The sequence below is a fragment of the Ptychodera flava genome, chromosome 10 (assembly GCF_041260155.1).
Source record: "Ptychodera flava strain L36383 chromosome 10, AS_Pfla_20210202, whole genome shotgun sequence".
Lineage (NCBI taxonomy): Eukaryota > Metazoa > Hemichordata > Enteropneusta > Ptychoderidae > Ptychodera > Ptychodera flava.
The window spans coordinates 3,907,353-3,919,579 of record NC_091937.1 but is presented as its reverse complement, the minus strand read 5'-3'; the positions used below and the strand labels follow the sequence as shown (position 1 = coordinate 3,919,579).

The 12,227-nt window shown below is 35.1% G+C and overlaps 1 protein-coding gene across 6 annotated transcripts in view; it reads right to left on the bottom strand.

The window, feature by feature from the left end:
* LOC139141787 (intraflagellar transport protein 88 homolog) overlaps nt 1-12,202 on the bottom strand; it is a 13,313-nt gene extending 1,111 nt beyond the window's left edge. The window contains exons 1-21 of one of the 6 annotated variants that reach the window (XM_070711440.1): nt 12,038-12,202; nt 11,524-11,649; nt 10,425-10,487; nt 9,559-9,612; nt 9,288-9,347; nt 8,774-8,907; nt 8,153-8,243; nt 7,709-7,813; nt 7,233-7,335; nt 6,836-6,950; nt 6,210-6,441; nt 5,825-5,895; nt 5,489-5,675; nt 4,968-5,124; nt 4,443-4,559; nt 3,936-4,195; nt 2,509-2,677; nt 2,006-2,071; nt 1,480-1,586; nt 857-920; nt 272-406 (exon numbers count right to left, since the gene is read on the bottom strand). In XM_070711440.1, the coding sequence (XP_070567541.1) occupies nt 272-406; nt 857-920; nt 1,480-1,586; nt 2,006-2,071; nt 2,509-2,677; nt 3,936-4,195; nt 4,443-4,559; nt 4,968-5,124; nt 5,489-5,675; nt 5,825-5,895; nt 6,210-6,441; nt 6,836-6,950; nt 7,233-7,335; nt 7,709-7,813; nt 8,153-8,243; nt 8,774-8,907; nt 9,288-9,347; nt 9,559-9,612; nt 10,425-10,487; nt 11,524-11,607 (2,374 nt within the window). In that variant the 5' untranslated portion in view covers nt 11,608-11,649; nt 12,038-12,202. The remainder of the gene's footprint in view (nt 1-271; nt 407-856; nt 921-1,479; nt 1,587-2,005; nt 2,072-2,508; nt 2,678-3,935; nt 4,196-4,442; nt 4,560-4,967; nt 5,125-5,488; nt 5,676-5,824; nt 5,896-6,209; nt 6,442-6,835; nt 6,951-7,232; nt 7,336-7,708; nt 7,814-8,152; nt 8,244-8,773; nt 8,908-9,287; nt 9,348-9,558; nt 9,613-10,424; nt 10,488-11,523; nt 11,650-12,037) is intronic. The other 5 variants (XM_070711443.1, XM_070711441.1, XM_070711444.1 and 2 more) reach the window with 5 other exon arrangements.
* Nucleotides 12,203-12,227: the final 25 nt, after the last annotated feature.

Sequence of the window (12,227 nt, the reverse complement as noted above, 5' to 3'; positions counted from 1 at the left end):
GAATTAAGATCAGAATACATGTAAACTGTGCTGGGCAGACTGGCGTTTTTATTCGTAATGTGAAAACCAAACCTTGATATCTGGGTAATACAGAGCATGGCTACAGAGAGTATGAAAAGTTACATAATAAGTCACTCAACAAATTTCACACTAAATCCTGGTGAACATACAGGACGCCAATTGTAAGCTCCTAGAAAATGTTTGGCTCATTTCAAAAAAGCAAGAAGTACAGATATATTGGTAGGTTTTGATGAAAAAAAAAATTTTGTACCAATTTCCTGTGGTTCATCTGCTTCATATGGGTCATCAGTTTCTGGTAGTCCTCGTCTACGACCACTGGTTGATCGACTTCCCCTAGCACTGGAACGACTTCCTCCGCTACCACCACTACCTGCGCGACCTGAATCTAGCAAAAGCAGAAAATTAAAAGATGCAGTAGAAATGTTGCACATACAAGTGTTTCACTAATGTGTGTATTGAAGTGGAAGATTACCTCCCTAAAAGCACATTTGTACACTGCACTGACAGCAGTCTTCAAACACAAGCCGATGCCGATGAAAAATGAAAGCAACAAACCAGATACTACAAACTGCATTCTTATTGCATTGTATGAATATCGATGTATGGTTATTGATCTTCAGATGCCAATCACAATGACTTTTATTGAGTGTGCAAGATGACATACATTACAATTTTATTTGAAAGATTTCTATACATTTCCACACAAAACCTAACACATTCCTGGGATTAATTTTCAATCTGTAAAGCATGAAGCAAAGCACAAAAACAAAACAAAACAAAAAGATAAGGAGGAGGGAATGTGTAGGATAGTTAGTATCAAGCACTGCACACATACCACTACCTGCACTGCCACCACGGGGCCCACGTCCACTCCCACGCCGAGTTCCACTGGTTGCTCTCTGAAACAAATGGCACAACACAGAGTGATGATGTGGTAAATGCAAAGTTTCATAGAATATCTAGCAATTTATAACCAGTTTGATTGAACATCCAGTCAAATATAGTAAAACCTGACTGAACTGAACTATTCACGGACTGAGCAAACTGTTCGGTTTGGAAAGGTGTTTGGTTTATAGAGGTCCTTTTAACATAGAGTTCTATTGGAATGGGACTTGGAAAGGGTTCAGTTTAGATAGGTTTCAAGTTTGGACAGGGTTTGGTTTTGAAAAGTTTCACTGTAATACATCTTTTATTAATTTTGTCAATTTGCCTTTCTGCCGACAATTTCACTGGTAGTTTTGAAAGTTATGGGAAAGTTGAAAACCAATATGTTTTCCTGCCATAAAGATGAAGGAGAATGTACCGGTAGAGTAGTAAGATTAACACACTGTCATGGAGTGGGGCATTATTTGGTAAAGAAAAGAAAATTTGGCAAAGAATTCTTAAGCTTGGCACGGCAAAGTAGAATTAGGAGACTGATATTTAAAGGCAATAGTTTGCTGACAGAGACTGTCTTACCTGTTCTCTCTGTTCCTTGGCTTTCTCAGCTTTTTTCAGTTTAGTTGCATACTCCTGTACTTCCTTCAATCCCATATCAGTACACAGACGCACCAAGAATTTCAAACCTGGTAGACATTGAACAATTAAATTGTGACATCTGGAAAGAATTACTCTGAAGATATTGGAAAATGTAAACTAAGCTTCAACAAAACAAACCAAGAAATATTCATAAACTTTGCTGGTAAGTTTTGAAAGCCATGTTTACCATGAAAATAACAATTCATGGCCTGTGTAATTGAAATCATTGAAACTAAAACATTTTTGCATCACCCTCAGTACATTATTGTTAACACTGAACATGTTAGATTGTTGGTAATTTTAAGATACTGAAAGATTTATAAAATCAAATACAATTGGTGATTTTGGCATTTACAAATAGTATAAGAGTTGAATTGCATGCACTTTGAAAAAAAAATTTGTGTACTTCTAATTCTGAGCATTTACCGAAGTAAATTCACATTTATCATTGAGTTCTTATACTTACATTCTATGTTTTCAGGGAATCTCTTGTGAATGGCTTTGTAGGTCTCTAGTGCTTGTTGATAGTTTCCTACATAGGTAAAATAATCAGTACAATATCTTGAGAATCATGTAACATTACTTGCCTTGCAATGGGTATTTGTCATTAAGAACAAAATGGTTTCCTCACAAGAATATGTTTACTACGCATGAACATGCCAGTCTTGTGTTATCACTTAATCTTGAGATCTGCTAAACAATGACTGGTTTGCTTCAAGCTTCAAATTTTTCTAAAATCATGAGGAACCAGGATTGGTAGATTATGGATGGTTACTAGTGGTGTAGTGGGCTTCATCAGCCATTAATTAACTCAGTTGCCCAGAGAATTACGGAACTATGCTAGTCCAGGTAATTTTCAAATTTCAGCAAAACATTATATTTGGTTGACTTCCACTGAATATGCCAGCATTGACACTCTGAATTCCTTGATTGTTGATTATCTGATTCATTGATTATGCAAAGACTTACCACTACGTCTGTGACAGCTGGCTATCATCAGCTGCCATTTCACTTGGTTTGGTTGAATTACAGCCGCTCTTTCAAAGTAATGGATAGCCTTCTCACAGAACTGTGAATCAATGTAGTATGCTCCAAGCCATTCAATGATGTCAATGTTGGATGGAAAATATCTGTAAGACTGAAATAATACAGTGTGTACAAATCAGTAACAGTGTTACCATCATACATGTACATGAAATTTATTTCAAAGGGTGAGGATTGCCCCTTTATGACAAAGTATGTTTATTAAGACTCATTTATCACAGAGAGTGATGTCTTATTATGATCACTATCATATATACGGTTATTCACATACTAGGTATAATACTGGGATTCATGTCACAGTACAGCTTAAAACAGAGGTATGTGTCACTTGGATGATAGTAAAGAGAACAATGCACTCTGACAGAAATCTTAGTATTTTTTAAATATCCTTTTTGTGATGTGAGCAAATTAGAAAGGATAGTGCTACATGAATGTTGTACATGAAAATTCAACTCAATGCAATGAATGAATGAATGTAATCAGGATTATTTAATTAACATAACATCATTGTTTTTGGACTGCCTTCATTCATGTTGTCACTTAATTATTGTGAGATATGTTTTTGTAAAAATGATATGATCATACCAGGCCTTCTTGGTTTTTCATGTCAGACAGCAATAAATTCAAATAATATCTAATAATATCAAATGTTACTGGAGTGTACATTAATGTTATGAAATTCTGTGTACTCTGATATCAAAACTTATTACAGATTGAAATTCCAGAAGTTACAAAAGCATGTGTATAATTATATGTCACTGACACTATTTTAATATCATCTCTAAGTCAATAGGACAGATTCCACACCATGCATAGAATAATGTATATTATTGCCTTAATACATGGGTTTATGTGTCCGAGAGCAGGTGACAATTTGCTTGACGCCTGGAGGGCAAATTGTCTCCTGCTGCGAGGGCACATAAACCCATGTATTCAGGCAATAATATCTTTATTACATGCCTCTTTACAGTTAATGCTATATGACATTTAGTTACATGCAGGGCATTTCCAAACAATTTTACCATTATCGACCAGCATCAAACAGATTTTTATGAAAGTCAAAATAGCAGTGTAAACATGGATATTTTGTATATAGTGTTAAGTGTCTACTTTGACATCGAAAACGTCCAAGGGCTTCACTGGACAGGGTAACCATGGAAACCAGTCGGTACATCGGTCACTGGCCCGCTAACTCCCCAGATGTTCCTATTCTAAGCAATGCACTGATTTGCAATCACATTGAGGCATGTAATAAACTCTTGACTGTAACAACTGAAAACAATATGATTCTACCAACATGTGGAAGGCAAAGCATTAATAAGCTTACTATACATAATACAGCTAAGACTTACTTCATAGTGATATTGGAATGCCTGAGACTTATCACCTTCATTATCATACATTTCACCAAGTCTGGATAAGATACCAGGATCTGTAGTGACCACTCCAATCAGTTGTAGATACCACTCTGCTGCCTGAGTTGTGTCTTCCATCATTTCATAACAGTTGGCTATCTGATACAGTACCTGGGGACTGTTGCGCAGTATGGCGTGCAGTTTCAAGAAACAGTCCAATGTGTCGTCATACTGGCCAAGTTTCTTGAACGTCAATCCTGTACAGGAAATTGTTGTCTTTAATCTCATGGTGCTCACAATGTCTTTACTAAATTTAATGTATACCGGTATATCCATCAACCAGCTTGGAAAATTTCCTACACTGATTGAATACTGAGTGGTCTAATCATAACAACCTACATCAACCTTCTGATACCCATTTTCCCATATAGAGATCCATCTTAACCATAGAAAAACAATAGCATTGGGACAAACCGTTGTGGATAAAGGTATGTCTACACTCACCTAAATTGTACAGAGCCTCAGTACAAGATGAATCTGTTCTGTAGGCTTCTTGATAGAACTCCCTAGCCTTCTCATAATCTCCCTGGACATACAGACAGTTACCTTTGTTGACCATACCTGAAATACAAGATACAGTACATTTCACTTTTGCTATTCAAGACAGTTATTCCTATCTAATGTTTGATATGTCAGCCAACTTTTCGAGGTTCAACTCATTTTTTCCAAAAAGGCAAAAGTTTGCCTTGAAAAAAGGATACATTTGTTCCAATATTTAATTACAACAAACACTTCACACAGTTTACAAAGCTTCTAAATGCACAATTTGCTGATAAAACCATCAGTCATTGATCCACAACTTTTGTGAACCCAAGTCAACACGCCAGGAAATGTCTGAGGATAAATTTTTACATGACTCTCAGAAATCATAGCTTGACTATGAAATGGACTCTCACAAATGTACTTATATCGGCATTTTAGTGACAGCGAATATTGTCACAGAAATGCTGGGCACAGCATTGAACTCACCAAAGGGGTTGTATCTATCAGCCTGCATTGCCATCTCAGCATACTTGTCAGCTGATTGGTATTCATTTTGTAGAAAATACAGGAATGATAAATTAGTTGCTGCAGCACTGGCACATTTAGATTCCTTCTTCTCAAAGCCTTTCAGAGTCTCTATAGCCTGAAATGAGTAAAATACATCAATATCATTCCTACAGGAAAAACATAGCTACACATCTTATTTATGGATTTTTATGTCACTTTGAAAACAGAAAAAGAAACAAAGGAAATACAATCCACATCAGAAAAGGTAAGACAATATTGAAAAAAGCTAATATGCTAAGCGCATTTATACAAACTATATTTTCTATAAAGAAATGCTTTATCAATAAATTTGGCAGTATTTCCAACATTATTTTGTTGAAATAAAATCAAAAAATAAACATAGACAATACTTTGATCCTTATTGAAAATGGCAATATACTTGATCTTACTTTGACTTTTAATATACCAGATGATTTACATGAAAAGGTTGGTATTATTACCTGTGTTGTATCTTTCTGTTTCAAGTACATGACAGCCTTGTTGATTTCCAGATCATTTGCTAACTCATTGTACATGGATGATTTGACACAATCAACACACCAATCATAGCCTGCAGCAAATGAAGGTTCAATAGCCGGGGCTATTATCTTAGCTCCTGCCATCACATAGCGTTCCATGTTACTCTTTCTGTTGACACAAATAAAATACTGGTTATAAGATGTGTATGTGTGAAGGGTTATGACTTTAATGTTCGGCAGGTATAATTATCTCCTGGAAAGCAGAAATAGAAGTGCCAGAAAATGTTATATAGATGGATTTATCACTGGGATACTTACGTTTCTTTCTCCTTGACTCTGAGAGTATCATTTTTGATGGCTTCCAACACCAAATTGGCATGCTGGTCATCCTGCAGAGTTGAACCAAATGTGACATTTCACAGCATTAGAATGGAGGACTTACAAAACCTCCTCAAAGAGGCATAATTAACAATTTTTGGGAGAGATGACAGTAAGGTTTTGAATTCATTTGATAGAACATTTATCAAACAAATATATATCCTTACTTTGGAAAGAATTTTAAGAGTTTGACTTATAAATTGAAGATACATGGTACCATAGGTGATCAGTTATAAATTTTAATAATGGAGTTATTCACATTTAAAATACAAAACACAATTGACAGCAATTTCTGGGTAAAACTTTTCAATTTATGAGAACTTACTGGATGTGGAAGGTACTTGTCTTCATCATCAATATGCAAATCAACTTGCAGTAATTGTTGAAAACTTCTTTTCATTTTATCCCGATCTCCAGTACCAAAGTAACACAACAATAGATTGAATGCAGTCTGGTAATCTGGTTTCTCACTCATGATGTGACTGAAGGAAGTGATGGCATCAGTGTACTGTCCCATCTTAACAAACACAATCCCAATATTCTGCATGATTTTGATCCTGCAGAGGAAATTGCAAAAGAGAGACAACAGAAGATCAGCCCAAGTTTATGTTGCATTACTGGCAATCATTTTTAATACATGAAGATAATTTTCAAGACAATTTATGATTGTGTTGTTTCTAAGTATATTAACCAGTAACCTGGTATCAAAAGTTTCCCTATCAAAATATTTTTGTATATATATTTTTTGAGTACATGTCTCATACCACTGTAAGACCTGTCACTCAGGGGTATTATTCTCCTTGCATCCTCTTTACAAAAGAGACTACGTCAAGATACAGATCTTCCTGTCAAATACCTTATACACCTACAATATAGTAGCTCAATTGTCTTCGATGGAAAGATAAACAAAATAATAGGACAAGGCTGCTTGATGAAGTACTGTCATCCTACCTCATATCTTTGTGTGTGTTTGGAACTTGATCCAATGCCATTCTGTAGAACTTGATAGCTTTGGGATAGTTCCTTTGCTTGAAGTAAATGTTACCCATATTGACTTTGAGACGACCTGAAAAAGGCAGAAAGACATTGTTAATTACCTTGGGTTCACTTCGGAGTTGTTTAACACAGGACTGTATAACTTCAAATATGCAAATTGTGCAAAGGAAATAACAATTTCTATATTTTTCCTTGTTTGCAGTTATTCTACGGTTGTGCACACATCAATAATCTTTCAAAATTCAATAAAACTGTCATCTGACTACTGTTATACACATTGATAAATGAATCCAAGTATTGAATATAGAGGTTGTAAATGGTGGTGTAAAATGTATGCTGTAGACAAACCTACCTGCATTGGAGAACATTTTATTTTTCACAATAACTTGGTAGGTATTCAGAGCTTCTGAGAACATTTCATTAGCTTCATACATGTTTGCAAGATTAAACAACACCTAGTGTAGGGGATAAAAACATGTGGTGTAAGTTTCACAACAAACTTTTTAAAGATTTGTAGATGTTAGCGAAATCAGTGTGACATGAACACTTAAAGGCCATCACGTTTGTGATCTGTCTTGGGAGAATGAATTTAGGACTAACATTCTAATAAGTTATATGGACGTTTGCTCAGTACAGTAGTTGTACAACATCCCTTAACATATCAAGGTTTGTTCAGCTATACTAATGATATATTGTCTGATCAAGAGCAATAATAATTGTTAATCCTGGACCATGCAGCATTTGAGTTTCTCACCGGTTTAACAGATAGGTCATTCTTAACAACAATTTTTGTTCCAAAACTTCTGAAGAGTTTTCACCTGTACTTACAGAATAAGTTAGATCAAGGTTAATCTGATCATTGACAGCCATCTGCTCTCTTTGTCTCACAAGTACTCTTTCCTTACGACCAGCTTCTTTGGCTTTCTCAAGTGCCTGGCAAGATAAAATAATATTTCTACATTACAAAGTGTTACTGCAGATAGAACTCTATCAGTTCATAAATTATGATGGAAACTTATGGCATTGCAAATTTCCAGAGCATTTTGTCCCTCACTGGATGCAATAACATAGAAATATCTCGATTTGTTTCATAACAAGGCAATGTACCGGTACATAATAAGTAGATTGATAATTGCATATACAACCATCAATTGCAATGAACATCAGTTACATTAGTTGCTACACAAATGGGATAATACACCAATACTTGGGTGCTATTTGCTAAATCATCCATACCATGAAGTACTGGTATGCTGAAATTCAATGACTTACCAAGTTCAGCTCTTGTCTACTAGCTGCAAAACAACTTTCCTCAATCAACTCATTGACCTTCTTTTCCAATTGTTTGATCTTCTCTTCAGGTCTGAAATTAAACAACGCACCATGGATTGTTAACACCTCATATTACAACTGTGTGGGAATTTAGTCAAATGTGTGCTTCTATACTCTCATTCATTCATACCACCCTATATGCATACCATCTCCAATACCATCTCCAATACTCACTGATTACATGTACAAAGAGGCCGCAATTACATGTACTTCAGTAAATTTCCGCCATTTGGCACCCATATCCTGTTAGCACACACATGAGTACAAATCTACTTTATTTCTGCATATTGATATGGCATAGCACCTATTGATAAAACGAATCATACATTTGCAATGTTTACACCTGCCATCTTCAAAATAAATGTAAATCAGTTGCTACATGTCATGCAACTGAGGTGAATTTTTTGCTGTCATTGTCATTAATGGATCTCATAAGAAAACACAGTGGTGACTCTGTTTTTTTTAATCATATATTTGAGCCCACCCAATTTAATAAACACAAACAATACATCGATAAATTTGCAAGGTCATTGACCAATAAGGATGACAGTGAGTACTTACGTGTCTTCATTTTTTGTTTCAAGTGGTGGCGCTGGACCACGTTGATTCAATGGATCAAATGAGGCACCTCTGTTACCAGCTGATGAATATCCTGCCGCTCTAACTGCTGTCATTGGACGAGCCACACCACCATCCTGTCAATCATGAATGAATGATCTTTTGTTCAAGTAACAATGTGAAAGGCTTCGTTTGGAGACGGTTAAGATTTGTCGTGAATGTAATGAAATCTGCAACCTAATAGATAACACTTTCATCAAGCTATTATGCTAATTTGATCAATTAAGTTTTCCGTAGATAGTATCATATTTTTCATGTACAAAGTCTTCAAAATTGTTCACTGTCAACCAAATCCCATAATACACACACAGACAAATCAGTCACTCATGTCACAATAAATGTTATCCATGTCTTTGGTAAACATTTATATAATGTCCTCCGAACAGCTTCACTGATAGTTTCAAAATTTCACATGAACTCTTAAGAGTCTTATCAATATTTATTTGAAATATCTTACTGCTGCTACAGCCCCAGTAGTTGGTCTACCCATAGATGATGGCATGCCAGCTCTTCCACGCTATCAAAAACGAAAGAATTCATACTGTTATAGCACTCTATAGTCTTGTAATTTCTATAGAAACTATCATCTCCATTTTCAACTTTATCACATCTGTTCTAAACGGATTTATAATCTGATGATATACGATAGAAACAGCTTGATACAGTCATTTTCTATGTTTCAGATAAAATGTCAACAAGCTACTTCAGACTAATAATTACTAACTTACCATGGCTGTTGTTAGTCTGCCTTTGGCAGCAGTAGTTGGAGCCCTTCCTGTCATCTGTAAAAATGTCAAGAATTAAATTTTCAGAAACTCATTATATCATTAATACTTTAACTATAAATTTCATATTGTAATATCGTACATCTTATGTTAAATAGTTTGAATATTACAATTTTTATCATTTGTCATACAAAGCACCTGAAAAGACATGCTATTAAAGTTTAGTTGACAACATGAATACTCTGAATGTAATATGTAAAGGGCTCAATATAGGTAAGCTGCATCACATGGTAATTGATGATACAACATGAAATTTTAAGAAATCTATTTATTTTCACTGTGTTCAGACTGTGGTACCACATACATACAAACTTTGTCAGTTTCAAAGGCAATATGAAGAAGAAGAAAAGTACATAAATAAAAGGTAAATAAAAAGTAAATAAAAGATACAAACACAGTATAATTTTTATTGTCTCCTGTATGATGCAGAAATCGTGCTTTTTCTCATCACTAGAACTGTTGGTGATAAACACTAACATCCAATACATACCTACTGGCAGAAAAGTACACTGCACTTATCTTAAAACCTGTCCAACTGCATGCAAAACATCACTGATGAATTTCAATTTCAAATTTGCCAGATTCAAACTTCAATATTGTCACACACAAGGTATCATATATGGCCTTATAAAAACTACACTGTCTGTTCTTCTGATTTGTACTGATAGAAATTCAGTACTATATGATAAACATTGACTGAGGGCTATTACAAATTCCTTCTTTACATATTTCAGACACATGTAGCCACTTTTCATTGCCCTGGCCTGTAACGGTTGGATAAATACATGTAGTTATGTATAACAACTTACTGGTGGCCGTCTGCCATAGCTGGTTTTTACTGCTTGCTGGAAAGCTTCATCCTGTTCTAATGTCTAAAAGTGTAAGAAAAGAAAGAAGAAATTGATCAAATACCAGAAAAAATGAATACTTAGAGGACAAGAGTAAATTCTTGAAACAGACTGGTCAGCTTAGTTGATAACATCTCTATAACCAGATATGGTAGGAAAAGGATGTCTATGCTGCTGCATAGTAATGAACATGAAATGATTGCAACTACAAATAACATCATTTTGTGTTCAAAGCTTGATTGAGTCAGTGAAGAACCTTTCTGCAGCCTACAGAAAGAGCTTCCACACATTTGATGGGACAAGTAGCAATAAATCCAAGTCATGAGCAAGGACAGCATGATATTTATGCAATGTTATTGGAAATGTTATGACTGCTTATCCACTCTGCAAAGTTTGGTGCTTTGGATTGACGTCATAGGCATTAGTTTTACTGTTATCACATGTAGCCAAAGTGCCTTTTAGACTGATATAAGAGTTGCTGATTTTTAATGCTGGTCATATTAATATAGATCAGATGCAATAATAAATAAATAAATAAATAAATAAATATTAAAATGACTAAAAATCTAACATCAGTACCAGCTGAATTAGGCAGGATATGAGTTGATATATATTGCAAACTGAATGTGTACGCAAAAGGTAAATTTTTTTTCAAATTCAAAGAAACTTGAAATTCCCATGTCATGCAACTACATGCCTTTACAGTTAGTGATTCTATCTGGCAAAAACATAACTCTGTAACCATTAAACAGTTTGGCTAAAACTCTCAAACAAACACGAACGGTTCACCATGAATTCAAACTTCACACAAAAGTCCGCTGAAGGGGGACTGTGTTCACGCACATTTTGCTAAATTGTTCTCGCTAATACGGTACATAAAGATAATCTGTCATTTCACATGCAATGGTATGGACAAATAAATTACATGTATTATTATATAAACCTCTACAAATAGCTTCTTAGAAATTATCATTATGGTATTACTGATAGTGCTGAATGCTTTTCAATCTGTATTTATACTTTTGTAAATTTCAAAACTGAAATAACTGTGGTGTCTTACCTCTGTATCAAATGATGGATTGTAATCATTGTAACCAGAATACAGATCATCATTGTCTTCTGGTGCCAGATGAACGTTCTGCATTTTACCAGTTTGTTGTTGGGAAACCAAAATTTAGATAAAATACTGCAAGCAAAGAGATGTGCCATCATCATTATCATACAAATGATAAATCTTATGTCGAAAAATGATGGAAAAGTGAAGTCTCAAACAGGTAGATAAAGGGATAGCATAAAATCAATCTTCTATATCGTCGTACAAACTTTTTTCAATGTTTAGCACATTTAGAGGATAAAACGTTAATCAAAAGTAGAAGTACATTGTCCCTAGGTTATTAAGCAGGATCTTGTCATGTGTGTGAAACAGAAATGATTAAAATACGTCTTTCGGGGCACGGTTATCTTCATATCAACGGCAGCGGCTGTCAGTATCAGCGTCCTTATCAACCAAGTAGGCAACGGTTAAAACATTCATAGAATGGTTGGAAACTGAATTGTCTCATCCATAGACTTACACTATTTCCGAACTGTCTCGCTAATTAGTTGTAAAAAGGGTTAGATTTACACAGATGCCCTCTATTTCTCCAACCAGTAAACACAGCTTTAGTGCATGTTGCCTGGACTGCGCTGATGAACTGTACAGTGCCGCTTGTAAGGAATTTTTACCCATCATACACCTTAGGTTTACGATTTCCGGTTTAGAGG